The sequence below is a fragment of the Capricornis sumatraensis genome, chromosome 2 (genome assembly GCF_032405125.1).
Source record: "Capricornis sumatraensis isolate serow.1 chromosome 2, serow.2, whole genome shotgun sequence".
NCBI lineage: Eukaryota > Metazoa > Chordata > Mammalia > Artiodactyla > Bovidae > Capricornis > Capricornis sumatraensis.
Window position 1 is genome coordinate 145309105 of NC_091070.1, and position 20393 is coordinate 145329497.

General features: G+C 39.6%; 1 protein-coding gene across 1 annotated transcript in view; it reads left to right on the top strand.

Moving 5' to 3' along the window:
• Positions 1 to 20393, top strand: part of PLPPR5 (phospholipid phosphatase related 5) — a 102650-nt gene that overhangs the window by 42618 nt on the left and 39639 nt on the right. The window contains exons 2-3 of the mRNA XM_068960917.1: positions 2771 to 2903; positions 9477 to 9727. Of these exons, the coding sequence (XP_068817018.1) occupies positions 2771 to 2903; positions 9477 to 9727 (384 nt within the window). The remainder of the gene's footprint in view (positions 1 to 2770; positions 2904 to 9476; positions 9728 to 20393) is intronic.

Below are 20393 nucleotides of genomic sequence, written 5' to 3' on the forward strand. Positions count from 1 at the left end.
CCCCACAGGCAGTGCTTGGTCACATGCATGCTCAGCCACTTCAGGTGTGTCCAACTCTTTGCAACCCTATGGACTATACTCTGCCAGGCTCTATTAGATTCTCCAGACAAGAATACTGCAGTGGCCATCCTCTAGGGATCTTCCTGACCCAGGGATCAAACCTGCGTCTCCTGCAAGCCTCCTGCATTGCAGGCTGATTTCTTACCCACTGAACCATCTGGGAAACCTGTGACCCAGTAATTAATCCAAAGGAGTGACAACTGGGACCATCAGACCAAAAACCTCCCAGAGCAGAGATCCTAGCGGCGCACATTTCATGGCCACCATAGATGCCTTCAGTGAGTCCATGACACTTCCTAAATGTTCTACTGGCACTTACTATCCACACCAGTCAAAACTCAGCATGTACAGCCTTCCGCCATAGTTTCATTTTGTATCCGCCCAGCTGGATTATAAACCCTTCTTTAAAGATCAGTGCCGTGTCCTTAACTCAGAGGCATCTAGGTGTTCATCATAATAAGAATTGTGTTATTTTCATTACTTGAATTTATCTGAGAGTTGTAGCAGTGGGAGTTTTGACTTAGGAGGTTGAGATGGGGGAAGTTAAGAATATGATTTGGTTGAGGAGTCCCATAGATATCCCAGCGAGGGAGGGAGAATTAGAGCATGGAAAGTAGACATACCCACTAAAGAAAAGCAGACGCTAGGGCCTAGGCACATGCATTTGATTAGGTAAAGTCCAGGTATGCAAAAAAACACAGTATCCAGAGAACATGATGGAAATTGCTAGTCTAGGCAAGAGCTAGCAGGGAGGAGGTCCAGCAAGGTGTAATGGATGGGAGTTTGAAGTAGACATCACTGCGACTCTTTGAAAACTAACCTTTATACCCATAAGGCAGTTTTCATACACCATATCACACCTTCTTAACATTGATTAATTGGACCAGAAGAGACACCTGTCTCAAGCTGAACCTTCCAGGAATTTCGACTCCAGGTTCAGTAAATCTAATTAGTTGAATTTTCCTTGAACTGAGCTGACATGTTCAACACAGAGTTCTTGCTGGGGCAAGCCTGCTGGGGCACTCATATACACTAAGAAGCAGGAGACGCAGATTGCAGAAAGACAAGAGTGAGTCAGACATTCAGAGAATTGAGGTGAGAGCGTGACTCCAGAAAAGAAGAATGAGACTAAGAGAATGGCTGCCTGGACTCCTGAGACATTTCCAACCCTGAACCTAATCCTGTGCGTTACTACACTAGGTTCTGAGATAACCCGCCAACCTTACATTAAATTCCCTATTCTTCTTAATCCAGTTTGAGTGGGATTCTTTTAGTGGTTCAGGTGGTGAAAAATCTGCCTGCAACGCAAGAGACCTGGGTTCAATCCCTGGTTTAGGAAGATCCCCTGGAGAAGGGCATGGCAACCACTCCAGTATTCTTGCCTGGGAAATCTCATGGACAAAGGAGCCTGGTGGGATATACAGTCCACAGAGTCGCAAACAGTCCAACACTACTGAAGAACTAGCCCCCACACACTTTTAGTGGTATCCAGATAATATTGACCTTGACAGTGTTTGTCAGCTGTGCTCAAGACATAAACAGAAAATTCAGAAAAGTGCAATGTGCAGAGATACAGACAAGCAAGAGGTTATCATTAGGGAAACTCAGAAGAGTAGCCTGAACAAGGCAGCTTTTAGTCTGGTAACTGTAAATGGGTAAGCAAGTCAGAAACTAAGCACACAGAACCTGGTTACAGGAACTAGGGTATAGGGTAGAGCCTTCACTGCAGAAACAAGGCAGAAAATGTTGGTTATTAGGAATCAAGTAAAAGAGGCAGACGAAGACCTCTGATCTACCGAGGATGAATTAATTCATACACTCAGAATTCTTGGGTGTCTGCTACAGTCTAGGGACTGTAGTGTGTTAACAGACTGAGCTTGGGGTTCAGTGTACTGTGGGATGGAGTCAACCTGTCAGTGGAGACACCATGATACCTGCCCTGGAGAAGAGGAGGCTCAGAGGGTAGAATCACTCAAACACTCCTTGTCTACCTCCCACTTAGAAATTTGAATATCTTGTAATGATAGATATTACTTTCCACAGAGACCCCAAAATCACTTCTCTAGTGGGTGTCAGGGAATTTAACCTTGATAAGATGACCTAAAAAGTGACCTAAATGATGACAAATTGGAAGATGTGCTTTTGGCTCTGGTTTCGTTTCTCATAATCTTATTTCTAGTGTGGTTGTTTGTGGTATTAAATAGAGTCAACAGATCGAGGACTGAGTCAGAAATTTCTGTCTGGCTTGTGATTGGCCTTATAGGGGGGCAAATTGTTTAACCTCCTCAAGCTCTCATTTGCTCATCAATATTATTATGATGCATGACACTTGCTCCAGTTCCTTGCTGGGGGATGTTTTTTAATTGGGGTATAGTTGCTTTATAATATTGTGTTAGTTTCTGTCGTACAATGAAGTGAATCAGTTATATGTATACATATATCCTCTCCCTTTTGGGCCTCCATCCCATCCCACCCCTTATCCCATACCATATTAATTTCATACATTTTTGAATTAAGAGAAATATGCGTCTTATATATATGAGGGGGAGGTTATAATAAAAAGGTTTGGTCAACCAAATACGGTTCAGCTTTATATCAAGATTGTTACCACTCAGAAGAACTCCTTTTTATTCATTTTTTAAAAGTAGAAATATTCTGCATTTATGCTGGTTAAATTCTAATATTCTTTAATCTTTTATTTCCTTGCAAGATAATAGTTGGAGAAACTGCTGTGTTTTGCCTACAACTGGCCACAAGGGATTTTGAAAACCAGGAAAAAACTATTTTAACTGGAGACTGTTGCTATATAAACCCACTGGTGAGGAGAACTGTACGATTTCTTGGTATGTGTTCATTGAATTCTTTTTATTGTTTCTGAAATAATGTTTATGTATAAGCTAACCTTTAAAATGCCCAGCATTTTAACTGTTTGCAAATATTAGGTTATATTTTCTTTGAAATGTGTCAATTTGGTTTTAAAATAAACACTTCATATTATTTTCTTTCCTTTCTCATATTAGTTTCTGCAAAACTCCACTTCATGGTGTCATTTCCACATTATTTTAAGGGAAAAAAAATCCCACCACACTTAGATATTTAATATTCTAAAAGAAATTAAAAATTATGTAAATAAAAGAAATGATTTAGTGTTTGTTAAATTTCAGAAACAGTGCTTAGGTAGAAATGATGATCTAGGTTGATTACTGAATATCACAAAAGACGAAAAAGAACAGCCGGACAAAGAAAAGAAATGCTGTGTTTGTTAATTATAATAAGTAGCACTCCATGAACTACTTCTCAATTGTTGGGTTTTTTTGTAAAACCAACAAAACTGTGTTGGTGATTTTATTAAGGGACAAGATTTAATGATACTTTAAATCTCAGATTCTAGCATGAATGCCTATGAATATTGATGAATTACTGAAAATCATCTCAATTCAATAGACATTTGGCCAAGGCAAGTTTTTAACTGAAACAATTAAACTTAATTTAGATTATTATTTCCTGGCTTTATCAAATAAGAAAAAATACAACTGTATATACTAAACAACATTTAGGATAAATTCTTATTAGTATTAAGGATACTATAACCCTTCGATGTTATTCTCATATTGATGGGATCAAAATGGGGACTGTGGAGATACTGTGCTTCAGTACATTTCAGTTCAGTTCAGTTGCTCAGTCATGTCCAACTCTTTGCAACCCCATGAATCGCAGCACGCCAGGCCTCCCTGTCCATCACCAACTCCCAGAGTTTACCCAAACTCCTGTCCATCGAGTCAGTGATGCCATTGAGCCATCTCATCTTCTGTTGTCCCCTCTTCCTCCTGCCCCCAATCCCTCCCAGCATCAGGGTCTTTTCCAATGAATCAACTCTTCACATGAGGTGGCCAAAGTATTAAGAGTTTCAGCTTTAGCATCAATCCTTCCAATGAAAACCTAGGACTGATTCCCTTTAGGATGGACTGGTTGGATCTCCTTGCAGTCCAAGGGATTCTCAAGCGTCTTCTCCAGCACCACAGTTCAAAAGCATCAATTCTTCAGCACTCAGCTTTCTTCACAGTCCAACTCTCACATCCATATATGACCACTGGAAAAACCATAGCCTTGACTAGACGGACCTTTGTTGGCAAAGTAATGTCTCTGCTTTTCAATATGCTATCTAGGTTGGTCATAACTTTCCTTCCAAGGAGTAAGCTTTTTTTAATTTCATGGCTGCAGTCACCATCTGCAGTGATTTTGGAGCCCCAAAAAATAAAGTCTGACACTGTTTCCACTGTTTCCCCATCTATTTCCCGTGAAGTGATCGCACCAGATGCCATGATCTTAGTTTTCTGAACACTGCTTAGATCACCTAATCTATATAAAAGCCCATTAAAGACTAATCAGATGTCATCATGATTTTAAAGCTCTCCTGAGATGAAAGGTCTTCATATCTAAGAGTGTTCTTTTTATTGCCATCCACTTATATATCCCCATAGCTCTCATTTATACTGTTGAAAGGATAACTTTTATATAAAACTTTACAAGTTATATTTGTCACATATATCAATACTGTATTCTTGACCCATTTAATCTTTGCATGAGAATCATTTAATAACAAAATAAGCAACAATATACTTAGAACTGAAGTGTTTTTTATGAAACTGAACTTTCCTAAATTCTGTTAAATTATATTATGCCTACTTAAGTAAAAATTTTTTATTCGCTTGCGCCCATATTTCTAAAGAATATGCAGGCATACCTCCTAAGATATTTGAGCTCAGGTCTAGACCACTACAGTAAAGTGAATATCACAATCACGTGAGTCACATGACTTTTTTGGTTTCCCAGTGCATATAGAAGTTATATTTATACTATATTTTAGTCTATTGAAAAAAAAGTACCTACTTTAATTAAAAATACTTTTAAAAATAAAAATGACTAAAAAATGCTAATCATCATTGGAACCTTTAATGAGTTGTAATCTTTTTGCTGGTGGAGAGTCTTGCCTCAACCGATCATATTGGTAGAATCTGAAGATTGAGGTGGCTGTGACAATTTCTTAAAATAGGATAATAACAAAGTTAGCCATAGTGATTGACTCTTCCTTTCTCTAGTGATTTCTTTGTATTATGCAATGCTGCTTGATAGCATTTTACCCATGATAGAACTTCCTTTGAAGTTATAGTCAGTTCTCTCAAGCCCTGCTGCTGCTTTATGTAGTATTTCAAATTCTTTGTTGTCATTTCAACAATCTTCACAGCATCTTCACCAGGAGTAGATTCCAATCTCAAGAAACCACTTTATTTGCTCATCTGTGAGAAGCAAATCCTCACCCATTCAAGTTTTATCATGAGATTGCAGTGATTCAGTCAAATCTTCAGGCTCCACTTCTAATTCTTTTGTTATTTCCACCACATCTGCTGTTACTTCCTCCACTTAGTTCTTGAACCCCTCAAAATCATCCATGAGGGTTGAAGTCAATTTCTTTCAAACTCCTATTAATGTTAATATGTTAACCTCTGCCTATGAATCATGAATGTTCTTAATGGTATCTAGAATAGTGAGTCCTTTCCAGAAGATTTTAAATTCCTTTTGTCCAGAACCATCAGAGGAATCCCTATCTATGGCAGCTACAAATTTATGAAATGTACTTCTTAAATAATAATGTTACTGAGACCAAGCTCACTCTGCTCACTGTACAACGAGCCAATTAACCAAGAAACCAAGTGTTGAGGCAAGGAATATGAGTTTATTTGGAAAGCTGGCTGACCAAGAAGATGGCAGACTAATATCTCAAAATGACCATCTTATTGGAGTCTGGGTGCCAACGTCTTTTATAGAACAGAGAGGGAAAGGAGGTGAGGAAGCAAAGTAAAAAGGTATTTATCTTGCAAAATAGGGGATATGTTAATTTATTCTTCTGTGCAGCCATTCACAGGTGGGCTGGGTTAGACTGTCTCTAACAAAAGCAGAGGGGCAGGGTTCCTGGAGACAGATCATTGTGTGTGATATAGTAAAAAAAAAAAGAAAAAAAAAAAGAAAAGTGAAGATTAAAATCAAAGAAACAGATCCAACATGGAATCAGAATTGGCTCGTCCCTGCAACAGTAAGACTTGAAAATCAAAAGTCCTCCTTGATCCATGACCTGCAGAATGAATGTTGTGTTGGCAGGCATGAAAACAACATTAATCTCATTGTACATCTCCATCAGAGCTCTTGGGTGACCAGGCGCATTGTTAGTGAGCAGTAATAACTTGAATATTTTTTCTAAGCAGCGAGTTTTAACAATGGGCCTAAAATGTTTAGTAAACCATGTTATAAACAGACAATCTGCTGTCCAGACTTTGTGGTTCCATTTATAGCGCACAGGCAGAGTATATTTAGCATAAATCTTTAGGGCCCTAGACTTTTCAGAGTAGTAAGTGAGCATTGGTTTCACCTTAAATTCACCAGCTGCATTAGCTCCAAAGAAGAGAGTCAACCTGTCTTTTGAAGCTTTAAAGCTAGGCATTTTTCTTCTTTCTAAATCTGAAAGTGCTTGGTGGTATCTTCTTCCAATAGAAGGCTGTTTTATCTACATTGAAAATCTGTTCTTTAATGTAGATACCTTCATTAATGATCTCAGCTAGGTCATCTGAATAACACTGCAGCTTCTGTATCAGCACTTGATGCTTCAGCTTGTACTTTCCTTCCATGGAGATGACTTGTTTCCTTAAACCTCATGAATCATCCTCTGCTAGCTTCGATTCAAACTTTTCTTCTGCAACTTACTCACCTCTTTCAGCTTCTGTAGAATTGCAGAGAGTTAAGACCTTGCTGTGGAATAGGCTTTGTCTTGAGGGCGTACTGTGGTTGATTGGATCTGTCCAGACCACTACAACTTGCTTCAAATCAGCAATAAGGCTGTTCCACTTTCTTATCATCTGTATGTTCACTGGCGTAGCACTTTTAATTTCCTTAAAGAGCTTTTTCTTTGCATTCGTGACTTGGCTAAATGGCACAAGAGACCTAGCTTTCCAGCCTGTCTCAGCTTTCGACATGTCTTTCTCATGGAGCTTCATCCTTTCTAGCTTTTGATTAAGGGTGAGATGTGTGACTCTTCCTTTCACTTGTATATTTAGAGGCTATTGTAGGATTTTTAATTGGCATAGTTTCAGTAATGCTGTGTCTTAGAGAGTAGGGAGGCTGGAGGAGAGGGAGAGAAATATAGGGGAATGAGTAGTTGGTAAAGCAGTCAGAACACACACATTTATCAAGTTCACTGCCTTATATGAGTACAGTATGTCTTGCACCCAAAGAACTACCATCGATTACCAGTAACAAATAAATCATAATGAAAATCTTTGAAATCTTGAGAGAATTGCTAAAATGTGACAGAGACACACAGAGTGAGCCAATATTAGTGGAAAAATAGCGCCAGTAGATTTGCTCAACACAGGGTTGCCACAAACCTCCCATTTGTAAAAAAAAAAAAAAAAAAAAATATTATTCGTGAAGTCCAATAAAGTGAAGCTCAATAAAACAAGCTCTGCCTGAATGGCATAAAGTATGCATATAAGCCTGTGCATGTTTCTTACTTATGTGATTTAAAAGATATTTAGAAGTACTTGATTTGTTTCTTGTTTCCTTGTTTATCATGATTTGGATGTTTCTAGTTTACTATAATAAAAGGGAATCTTGCAAGAAAAGCATTACTATAGAATAGGACATCACTCTTTTTTAGTGACTTTATTCTGGAGGTCACACTCCAGTGTATCTGGAGGATACACTCATGGGATCTCACTTTAATAAGTATCTTTGTAGTCAACTTCAATATTGGACTTGGGCCTGATGCACTATTTTAATTCTGAAGCACATTTGGGAGCTTTATAAATATCAAGAGACATTTCCATATCTTTATCAAATATTCCTCTCTAGACAGGAAAACTTATTATACCAGATAAAAGAATGGTTTAGTTAAATAAAATGAGTACATCTTAGCCTAGATTTCAAGGGAAGAGAGATGAACACTTGCCATTTAGGTTCCTATGCTAGGCCATGAGATTTGAAAGGTGAGGGTATATACAATGACATTTTATTGAGCTTCATTCCTTTCTTTTTCTCTACCTCTGCCAAATTTCTGATTTTAATAACATTTACTTGTATGACTCATGGAATGCTGGTAAGATGGAAAGAAAGCTCTTCCTTGTAAATGTTTTCAATAAAGAACTAAGGTCTTTGTTTCATTGTGGTTTATATATTCATGGAGTTTTGCTGTGTGCGGATTTGGGTGTTAGAACCTTTTATAATCTTATATAATACTTTGAAAATGAAAACGATAGTCACGTATCTAATCCTGGAAAAATATTTTTTTCCTGCTGATTTGCAACATAACAGTCAATAATTATGTAAAGCCTTAGGAAACAAACAATCCAGAAATACATGACAAAGAAAAAAATCATCTAATTATCATAATAGAATTATATGCCTTTTTAATGAACCAGCTGTTTGGAAAGTAGTATTTTGGTATAGTTTTAAAATGTCCTTGATGGATTTTATTATCAAAAATTATGAAAGAATGGATTTCATTACATTGATACTACATCCTTGTAGATTGTAGCTGGAAGTTTGACAATGATGCCAAAGAATCTGTTTTGCCTTTCTTGCCTAAATAGAGAGATAAGTTTTGGCATTAGTGGCCAATTATATTGAATTTAGAAAATAGTTTCGGTTTTTGAGTAAATTGACATATTCCTTACAAAAGGGGGGAAATTTATGTACTTAATATTTTATGTCCAGTAAACAAAGCAAGTAAATTTTAATATTGTGAAGATAATTTTAAAATTATAATCTAATTGCTTTATTATTTACTAAATTGTCCCAAACTTGAGAAATTGAAACTCAATACATAAAAAATAAGCTGGGACTTAGCAGTTACACGATTTTTTAAAACTGATGGCCTAGGATTTTGCTAATTGGCACCTCCAGCTGAGTTAATACTAGTTAGAATGGGCTTAAGAGGTATAATTAAAGGGAGATGACTGCTCTGTATTATGTTAGTAAGATATTCAAAAATAGGGAAAAAAGAAAGATTGCTAACATTAGTAGAAGGTGATAGACTGAACCCTCTCAAGGGAAACATGTCTCCATTTAAAACATCACATTACCCAAACACAGTCTTAGAATATATTTTCTTCTTTTATCTTATGTCTTATAAACCTGCCATGCATAAAAATGTAGCCAGTGGCAGACAACTCAATATGTTAAATAATTTAACACTCCCACTACTTCAGAAAGCAAAGGGGGAAGCTGGAGGGAGTGAAATGGAAGGAACCATACCTATGGAGGTGTATGAACTATTCTATAGTTTCTAAAATATTTCCATGTTGGTTTATTGTAAACTGAACCACAACAAAGCAAAGGGTTTAAAATGGTGTGTTTTTCTTCCTCAGGAATTTATACATTTGGACTGTTTGCAACAGATATCTTTGTAAATGCTGGACAAGTTGTCACAGGAAACCTGGCTCCCCATTTTCTTGCCCTGTGTAAACCCAACTACACGGCCCTTGGGTGTCAGCAATATACGCAGTTCATCAGTGGGGAAGAAGCCTGCACAGGCAACCCAGATCTCATCATGAGAGCAAGGAAGACATTTCCATCCAAAGAAGCGGCTCTCAGTGTCTATGCAGCTATGTATCTGACAGTAAGTAAGGATTAGAAGCCATTCTTAATTTGTCTTTCTGGTAATTCTCCCAAAGTAGAAATTATTTCTCCCTGCCATAATGGAAGTCACATTAACAGTTTTCTGCAGGCCATTTAATTTATTTTTAATAAAAGCTGTTGGTACTGTGACTAAAATTAAGTCAGTTGACTCTCATGAGATTATGTGTGGGTAGTTGGTTGTATTGAAAAATATAGCCATTAGCATTTCCATTTGAGAATATGTTTGTCTTTATATTAAATAGGGCTTAATGGAAACAAATTTGTCCTTTGCAGTCCTTATAAACTTATAATAGTGTAATTAAGAGAACTACCGAGGCCTCTTTGCTGCCTACTCAACTTCCAGTGTTCCCTGGTGAAGGTAGGGAAAGAGGCACTCTTTTTCTAGAAAGTTCTTTTTTATTGGTAACTCTATCATCTTAGTATCTCAGCCACTGTTTTAGTATTTTGTTATAGAACTAACCAAAATGCCCTTAAAAATTATACACGTTTTATTCATTCTTGAGTATTTGCTGTCATCCTAGTGGTAAGAGCCAGACCGTAGGTGCAGCTGTCTTAGGACGTTTAGGTGGAAGGAAGTGGTCACCACTGAGTGCATTAATGCTGGGCAGGCAGCTCTTGTCCCCAGTGTTTGTATCCATCGTTCTTACCCTTTATCACCAGAGGCTGCCTTGAAGCTATAAAGTTGTACTCCAAAAGTGTTTTTTGAAGACTTTTTCTTAGCTTCAGTAAGAAGTGCAGAACATTTTTCCTTTTGGAGTTCTCCTAGTAAATGGTGCCAGTAACTACTTCTGATTTCAGCTCATTGACAAGAAATCTCAGGGCCAGCGTCAGCCAAATTTGACTAATTTCTAATTGCTTGGAAAAACTCAGAATTATTTTTCCCCTCAAAGAGCTATTCGTTTATGGAAATGTTTTTAATGTTCCTAACGTAAGCTTGTCAGTTTATCTCTAAAAGATAGAATATTTCCTGTGACACCGCTGCTTGATATTGGAAATAAAGATTTCTAGATAAAAGACAATTTAAGAGTGGAACTATAGCATCCTACATAATACTCACAATGGCAGAGTCATTTTGGAGGTCATAAGGGTGTGCGTTTTAACATTTTTAAAACGTTTAAGCCAAGCTAATTCTACCATTCACTTCTTGGAGTCTAAAAGAAATCCCATCAGGAAAATTATTATAGCATTAAGGAACAAATCTCATTCTATTCATTTTCTCTTCTGTACAGTTTTCCAGTTACAACTCTCTTCTTACCCTCATACTGCTCCCAACACTGTTCCTCTAATTGCCCCTGATTTCTTTAGCCCATTAGTTTTGCTTTCTGCTGCACATTTTAAGGTACTTGTAGACTTGATATAAAATCTTCTAATCCATGTGTGTTCTTTCTTAGTCTCTAAATTGCTTGAATGTTTGTTCCAGCTCCTCTAGAAGGTGGAGCAGTTAGCCTTAATATGAAGATTTAAAACTTGTGTGAATCAGGAACGGTAAAATATTTTTCTTTCATTGTCATCACATCTAAATCTTATGTTTGTATTTGTATCTGGATGTTAATTGTAAAGGTCTTCCCTGGTGGTTCAGATGGTAAAGAATCTGCCTGCAATGCAAGAGACCTAGGTTAGATCCTTGGGTTGGGAAGATCCCCTGGAGAAGGAAATGGTAACCCACTCCAGTATTCTTGCCTGGGAAATCCCATGGACAGATGAACCTGGCAGGTTATACAGTTCATGGGGTCGCAAAGAGTCAGACGCAACTAAGCAACTAACACACATTAATTGTAAACACATCTTGCATATAGACATGTGACCAAGCCAGTGACTTGAGACAAATTCCAGAATACTCTCAGACACCAAATACTGTTACATAATTATCTTAGCACTGATATAGATTTTGTTGTGTAATCAGGGTATGCCAATGGTAGTTAATGTGTTAGTGTAGTGAAACTCTTGGTGTTTCTATTCTGCCAAAATGGTGTGTCTGTTGGCATTTGTTTAGCAACTTCTTATCTGTTTTTTGTTTGTTTTACCAGCTTACTTAAAGGCACTTATTTAAGCTACGTCTGAATTAAAAGTCACACTTATCTAGTCTAGACTTGGGGCTTCCCAGGCTGGCACAGTGGTAAAGAATCCAGCTGCCGATACAGGAGACACCGGAGATGCTGGTTCAATCCCTGGGTTGGGAAGATCCCATGGGAGAGTAATGGCAACCCACACCAATATTCCTGCCTGAAAAGTCTATGGACAGAGGAGCCTTGCAGGCTACAGTCCATGGGGTCTCAAGGAGTCAGACACAACTAAGTGACTGAGCACGCGCACACACACACTGTTCTAGTCTGTAATAAGCACTTGGAGATGTTTTAACAATAACAATTATTATTAGCAAACATTTATTGAGCATTTAGTATATGCCAGGCACTAGTGCTTTACTTTTATTTATTTAATACTTTACTAGTTCTTATTTATTTTAGAATTTCTTTATTATTTTTACTATTTGTGTAATAGTTGATTATTTATCACTGGAGAAGGGAATGGCCACCCACTCCTATATTCTTGCCTGGAGAATCCCATGGACAGAGGAGCCCGGTGGGCCACAGTCCATGGGGTCTCACAGAGTTGGACACGACTGAAGCGACTTAGCAGCAGCAACAGCCCTAATGTGTGTGTGGTTAGCTGAATCCCCTCCTGGTCCTGCATAACCTCTGCATCCATAAAAGTTAAAACCAAAGGTTTAGGTGGTAGATATGTTTAGAGGAAAAAAAAAATGTGATAACAATCTAGCACTCAGAAATCTTCTATCGTTAAACAGCGGTTCAGACTGAAAATCAGGATTCCTGCTTATAATTACATTGAAAGATACCGCTGTCTTTTTAACAATAGATTCTGTTCTCTGCTAACTGCTTTTCTCTCTTTTCTACCACCCCTTTGTGTGTGTGTGAGCGTGGGTGGCTGCTATGGCAACCCTGAACATAACTCCTACTGCAAATGGAGGCAGTACAGTCAGGATTTGCTGTTATATCTGAACCTATACACATGCATATATTTTCTCCAGCTTCACTGGAGACACCTTGGGAAAACTTTATAATAAAAATGTTGGGGTTTTCAACAGGAAATGCTTGCCAGAATTTTTACATGTAGATGAATAGGGGAAAACAGCCATATTTTCATATTCTCTGTGGAAATATGCTTATTGCTGTATTTAGGCAGAGATATATTTGTTTATTGTGGTGAAGGTGTTATAAACATATATAAACACATAAATAAAAATAAATGAGCCCTATTAGGAAGTATGCAAATAAGAATTGAAGAACATTTTCCTGATGCTTCTCTTTGTGGATTAGTAAATAAAATGAAGGAACTTGAACTCTCCCTTAGCATCTGACTTTAATTAAGGCTGTGGGGATAATTTGATCACAGAGTTGTTATCTTTTGCTTTTCTGAGAACTTTCAGGGAAGAAAATACTATGCCTATTTCTGCAAATGCTGTCGGTTTCCCAGGAAAAAATTCTGGAGGTTATTTAACCTTCAACCATTAAATTTATAATTCAGTGTTGAGTTGTATTAGAATAATATTTAAATTAAGCTTGTGGCATTTCTTTTCATATAAAATGGATAAAACTTTTTTCAGTTAAAATCAAATGAACTCCAGAATTGGAATGAGACATAATGTTTGATGCCTTTCCAGTTAACCTCATAAACCATTGAAACAAAAAGTCATAGAATGGTCTCTGTAGATCACTTCCAATTCTGACCTCAGGTTTTCTGAAAGTATTTTTTTTAAAAAGGGAAGGGTCAACTATATTTATTAGTTTTTTGCATTATCTGTTGCTGCTTAACAAACCACCCTAAACCTCCTCCAGAATTGGGGGAACCTTGCCCATTTTTGAAGCAGTTGACTCCATGAGACCATCTAGTTGGGGACAGCGTTTGGAGAAAGAATTGGAGAAGGTAAAAAGAACGTCTCTGAACTGTCTTCACAAATTTGTCTTCACTGGCTGGTGAGACCTGGTTGACATCAGAAAGCTGTTCCTGGAAATCATCCCCACTCAGGAGTCATTTAACACTGAAATGAATAAGGTCCCTGAGCTCCAGATTTCAAATGAGCAAAATTGTGTCTGGTAGACAATACATCAAACAGTATTTGTTGAGCATCTACTCATAATGTGGCTGCTATGCTGTCACTTGACCACGGGTGCCACACTGCTATTAGTCGACTGACATTTCTGTTGTGATCCTTCAGCTGTATGGTAATTGGTATTGGGCAGGGGAAGGAACTAAAGCTGTCTGCCAAGTACCCACTGGGTTCCAGTATTTTCACCACAATAGACCCCTTTTATAGTTTACCTTTTTCTTCCCAGCTACCACACTCCTCCACGAACTCCATGTTTTCAAATGTTCTGTTTAACAGAGTAACACTTTCCCATCCCAACTTAAGCCCAGATATTAAACAATGGTCCATAATAATAAAAATGTAATATGCTGTTTGAAACTGCACAATGCAGTTATTGAACTTGCATACATACAATTATTAAATAATAAACAGTGCATGATTGAAGACACATGGATACTCTGTCTCTTTACCATAATTTTACCTGGCTTCTGTAAGTGGTACTTATATCTAGGTATTCTGTGATTGACCTATGGATTTGTAGTGGCATCTGGTTCTCAGCTGCTGCCGCTGCTGCTGCTAAGTCGCTTCAGTCGTGTCCGACTCTGTGCGACCCCATAGACTGCAGCCCACCGGGCTCCCCCATCCTTGGGATTCTCCAGGCAAGAACACTGGAGTGGGTTGCCATTTCCTTCTCCAGTGCATGAAAGTGAAAAGTGAAAGTGAAGTCGCTCAGTTGTGTCCGACTCTTAGCGATCCCATGGACTGCAGCCAACCAGGCTCCTCCATCCATGGGATTTTCCAGGCAAGAGTACTGGAGTGGGGTGCCATTGCCATCTCTGATTACATCTCAAAAATTCCTTGTGTATTCCATGTATCAGAACCACTCAGCAGCATGAGATCACCATTGTTGCCAACTGACTTAGTATAGTTCCAGGCAAAGGCAAAGAGTACTGACATTTCAGTTAGTGCATGTGGGCTTATTATGGGTAAATATACTTTTCTATTAAGCTCTTTGAAATATTGAAAAATATGTCATAGAATTTCATTAATATGTCTGGGGTTTCTTCAGTTCAATTCAGTCCAGTTCAGTCACTCAGTCGTGTCCGACTCTTTGCAACCCCATGAATCACAGCACGCCAGGCTTCCCTGTCCATCACCATCTCCCGGAGTTCACTCTGACTCATATCCATCAAGTCCGTGATGCCCTCCAGCTATCTCATCCTCTGTCATCCCCTCTTCCTCCTGCCCCTAATCCCTCCCAGCATCAGAGTCTTTTCCAATGAGTCAACTCTTCACATGAGGTGGCCAAAGTACTGGAGTTTCAGCTTGAACATCATTCCTTCCAAAGAACACCCAGGGCTGATCTCCTTCAGAATGGATTGGTTGGATCTCCTTGCAGTCCAAGGGACTCTCAAGGACCTTCTCCAACACCACAGTTCAAAAGCATCAGTTCTTCGGCGCTCAGCTTTCTTCACAGTCCAACTCTCACATCCATACATGACCACTGGAAAAACCATAGCCTTGACTAGACGGACCTTTGTTGGCAAAGTAATGTATCTGCTTTTCAATATGCTATCTAGGTTGGTCATAACTTTTCTTCCAAGGAGTAAGCGTCTTTTAAAAAATTTCATGGCTGCAGTCACCATCTGCAGTGATTTTGGAGCCCACAAAAATAAAGTCTGGCACTGTTTCCACTGATTCCCCATCCATTTCCCACGAAATGATGGGACCAATGCCATGATCTTCGTTTTCTGAATGTTGAGCTTTAGGTGTTAGCAAACTCCGGTTTGAGGATTGCTGGCAGCCTTTGGATATTCTAATTAGGCAAATAGGACTTACTATCATTGGGCAATATAAGATAGCCGGGGCTCCATTATGACTTCTGTAGTCCCTAGCATTTGGATGTGTACCTTCCTGGGCCACTTCTGCCATTAAAAAGTACGTTCATGCATGCTAAGTAGCTTCAGTCATGTCTCACTCTTTGTGACCCTACGGACTGTAGCCTGCCAGGCTCCTCTGTCTATGGGATTTTCCAGGCAAGAATACTGGAGTGGGTTGCCATTTCCTGCTTGAGGGTATCTTCATGACCCAGGGATTGAACTGGTGTCTAGTATGTTTCCTGCATTGGTAGGCAAGTTCTTTACCACTAGCACCACCTGGGAACCCCCTAAATATATATATATATGTGGGCTTCCCTGGTGGATCAGCCATAAAGAATCAGCCTGCCAATGCTGGAGACCCTAATGGACAGAGGAGCCGAATGGGCTACAGTCCCTGGGGTTACAAAAGACTCAGACATAACTAGCAACTAAACAGCAACAACAGCATGTGTATAATGTTATGATTTCATTGCTATAAAAACAAATTTATAAATAATATATGTTGAATATTTTATTTATTATTCACTTTTACCTTCTGGTGTTAATATGAAGACAATTTCATAGGTCCTTACAAGTGTCACTGTGCCTACTGGATACGTTTTTCCTGTGGATGGTACACAGATAATAAAGTTCTGAGTGAAATATGATTGTTAATGTACCTGGTAATGACAGTGGGAGCCTGTGAGTCAGATAATATGAAATGTATAGATTGGAGCAGCTGGGGGATCCTTCAGCACTTTCTCTGAGAGTCCAAGAGGGAAGAGATCACTATTGGCAAGCACCGTGGGGAGTGCTTCAGAAGTAAGTGGTACTTGGGATGGGTCTTGAAGGTGAATATGATTTGAATAGGTAAAGGGTCAATCCAGGTAAGGGGACAGGGAGAGCAAAGGCCAGGAGCAAAAAACAGCAGATATATTTTGGAGGGACTGAGGGAGGGTACCTCTCATAAGGAGTATATGGTGGGGGTGGGATTGTGGGGTTAAAGAATTAGCAAGGATAAATAGATCAGAAAGACCTTGTAAACCAACCTGAGACTTCATGCTCAAGTTAATAAGCAAATAAATGCCGTACAGAAGCAGTTCTTTAGAATGATTCTATTTACTCCAATTCCTGTAAATATATATTGAATATGTAGAATGCATCAAGCCTGTACATACTGATGTAAACTCCTCCTGAAGTTTAAAATGGTCTGCTGCTGCTGCTGCTGCTAAGTCGCTTCAGTCATGTCCGACTCTGTGCAACCCTATAGACGGCAGCCCACCAGGCTCCCCCGTCCCTGGGATTCTCCAGGCAAGAACACTGGCGTGGGTTGCCATTTCCTTCTCCAATGCATGAAAGTGGAAAGTCAAGATGAAGTCGCTCAGTCGTGTCCGACTCCTAGCGACCCCATGGACTGCAGCCTACCAGGCTCCTCCGTCCATGGGATTTTCCAGGCAGGAGTGCTGGAATGGGGTGCCATTGCTTTCTCTGCCCATAGACTATAAAGTCCATGTAATTCTTCAGGCCAGAATACTAGAGTGGGTAGCCTTTTCCTTCTCCAGGAGATATTCCTGACCCAGGGATTGAACCCAGATCTCCCACATTGCAGTTGGATTCTTGACCAGCTGAGCCACAAGGAAAGCCCAAGAATACTAGAGTGGGTAACCTACCCCTTCTGCAGTGCATCTTTCCGACCTAGGAATCGAATCAGGGTCTCTTGCATTGCAAGCAGATTCTTCACATCAACAGTAAAGAGGGAATTAAAAAGGAAAGAAACTAAAAGTGAAGGGACGATTTTAAGGAGATGGTCAGTCTCAGACTTGAAATGATAAGCATTTGAATTCAGCTGGTTTCCTTAAGACTGAAAGTCCTAGGGCTGATGAGACCAGACTCAAGTGATATGAAATGTATAGATTTTAGCAGCTGTGGGACCCCTGTTTTCTCTGAGAGCACAGGAATAGGAAAATCAGATGTAGACCCAGAGCCAGTGCTCTGATGCACACCTCAGGGTTTATACACCATCACCAGCTTGCTTGGACTTCTCTGGTGGCTCAGGACAGTAAAGAATATGTGTGCAATGCAGGAGGCCCTGGGTCAATCCCTGGGTCAGAAAGATCCCCTGGAGAATTCTCAGGAATGACTATCCACTCCAGTATTCTTGCCTGAAGAATTCCATGGACAGAGGATCCTGGCAGGCTATAGTCCATAGGTTTGCAAAGAGTCAGACACTTCTGACCGAGTTAACACTTTCACACTTTCACCAGCTTACTTAGATGCTGTGGCTAAATGGAGCCAAGCTTTCATTTATTGAAAAGTAACCCAATCTTCAACCCTAAGGAAAAAAAAAAAAAAAGAAATCTAAACCCAAAGGAAGTAGAAGGAAGGAAATAATAAAAATTAGAGTGGATATAAGTGGAATTAGAGAATAGAAAGCAATAGAGAAAATCAATGAAACCAAAAGCTGGCTCTTTGAAAAAATCAACAAAACTGACAAACCCTTAGCTAAACTGACCAAGAAAAAGAGGAAAGAAGACTTAAATTACTAAAATCCAGAAAGACCTTGGGGCTTTCCTGGTGATCCAGTGGCTAAGACTATGCTGCCAGTACAGGGGGCGTGGGTTTGACACCTGGCCCTGGTGGCTCAGACAGTAGTCTGCCCACAACGCAGGAGACCCAGGTTCCATCCCTGGCTCGGAAAGATGCCCTGGAGAAGAAATGGCAACCCACTCCCATATTCTTGCTTGGAAAACTTCGTGGACAGAGGAGCCTGATGGGCTACAGTCCATGGGGTTGCGAAGAGTTGGACATGAGTGAGTGACTAACACTTTCACTTTCAATGTCAGGGAACTGATACAATGCACTACGTGGTGTGGCCAAAAGAGTAAAAAAAAAATTTTTTTTAAAGAAAGACTTTAGATAAAGATAAAAATGATTATGAAAAGGATTATAATTGTTCATAAAATACCACTAGTGACCTATATTCCAGACAAATTAGGTAACTTAGAAGAATGCTCAAACTACCACACAAGTGCACTCATCTCACACACTAGTAAAGTAATGCTCAAAATTCTCCAAGCCAGCCTTCAGCAATACGTGAACCGTGAGCTTCCAGATGTTCAAGCTGGTTTTAGAAAAGGCAGAGGAACCAGAGATCAAATTGCCAACATCCGCTGGATCATCGAAAAAGCAAGAGAGTTCCAGAAAATCATCTATTTCTGCTTTATTGATTATGCCAAAGCCTTTGACTGTGTGGATCACAATAAACTGTGGAAAATTCTGAAAGAGGTGGGAATATGAGACCACCTGACCAGCCTCTTGAGAAACGTGTATGCAGGTCAGGAAGCAACAGTTAGAACTGGACATGGAACAACAGACTGGTTCCAAATAGGAAAAGGAGTACATCAAGGTTGTATATTGTCACCCTGCTTATTTAACTTCTATGCAGAGTACATCATGAGAAACGCTGGACTGGAAGAAGCACAAGCTGGAATCAAGATTGCCGGGAGAAATATCAATCACCTCAGATATGCAGATGACACCACCCTTATGGCAGAAAGTGAAGAGGAACTAAAAAGCCTCTTGATGAAAGTGAAAGAGGAGAGTGAAAAAGCTGGCTTAAAGCTCAACATTCAGAAAGCAAAGATCATGGCATCTGGTCCCATCACTTCATGGGAAATAGATGGGGAAACAGTAGAAACAATGCCAGACTGTATTTTTTTGGGCTCCAGAATCACTGCAGATGGTGACTGCAGCCATGAAATTAAAAGACACTTACTCCTTGGAAGAAAAGTGATGACCAACCTAGATAGCATATTGAAAAGCAGAGACATTACTTTGCCAACAAAGGTCCATCTAGTCAAGGGTATGGTTTTTCCAGTGGTCATGTATGGATGTGAGAGTTGGACTGTGAAGAAAGCTGAGCGCCGAAGAATTGATGCTTTTGAACTGTGGTGTTGGAGAAGACTCTTGAGAGTCCCTTGGACTGCAAGGAGATCCAACCAGTCCATTCTGAAGGAGATCGGCCCTGGGTGTTCTTTGGAAGGAATGATGTTCAAGCTGAAACTCCAGTACTTTGGCCACCTCATGCGAAAGGTTGACTCATTGGAAAAGACTCTGATGCTGGGAGGGATTCGGGGCAGGAGGAAGAGGGGACGACAGAGGATGAGATGGCTGGATGGCATCACTGACTTGGTTGACGTGAGTTAGAGTGAACTCTGGGAGTTGGTGATGGACAGGGAAGCCTGGCGTGCTGTGATGCATGGGGTCACAAAGAGTCGGACACGACTGAGCAGCTGAACTGAACTGAACTGTACTGAACAGTCTAGCACCATACCAAGAACTCTCTATGCCTTAATCTTCACAATGGCTGGAATGAAATTTGGCTATCTTCATTTTACCAGTAACAAAACTAAGGATGCATGCATGTGTGCATGAGTGGTCATTTCAGTTGTGTCTGACTCTTATACAGAAGCTAATTAACATGCCCAAGGTTATTCAGCTAGTATTTGTTAGAGCCAGGACTGTGACCCAGGGTGGTGTGATGCCAGAGCGAGTATTAGGTATCTTACATCACACTACCTCCTGAGGTGTGCCCCAGTGAAGAGAAGGCAACTGCATTTTACTTCCCAGTGCCTTACACATAGTCGGTGAAGGAAACTAGCTCATTGATTTTCACTGAAATG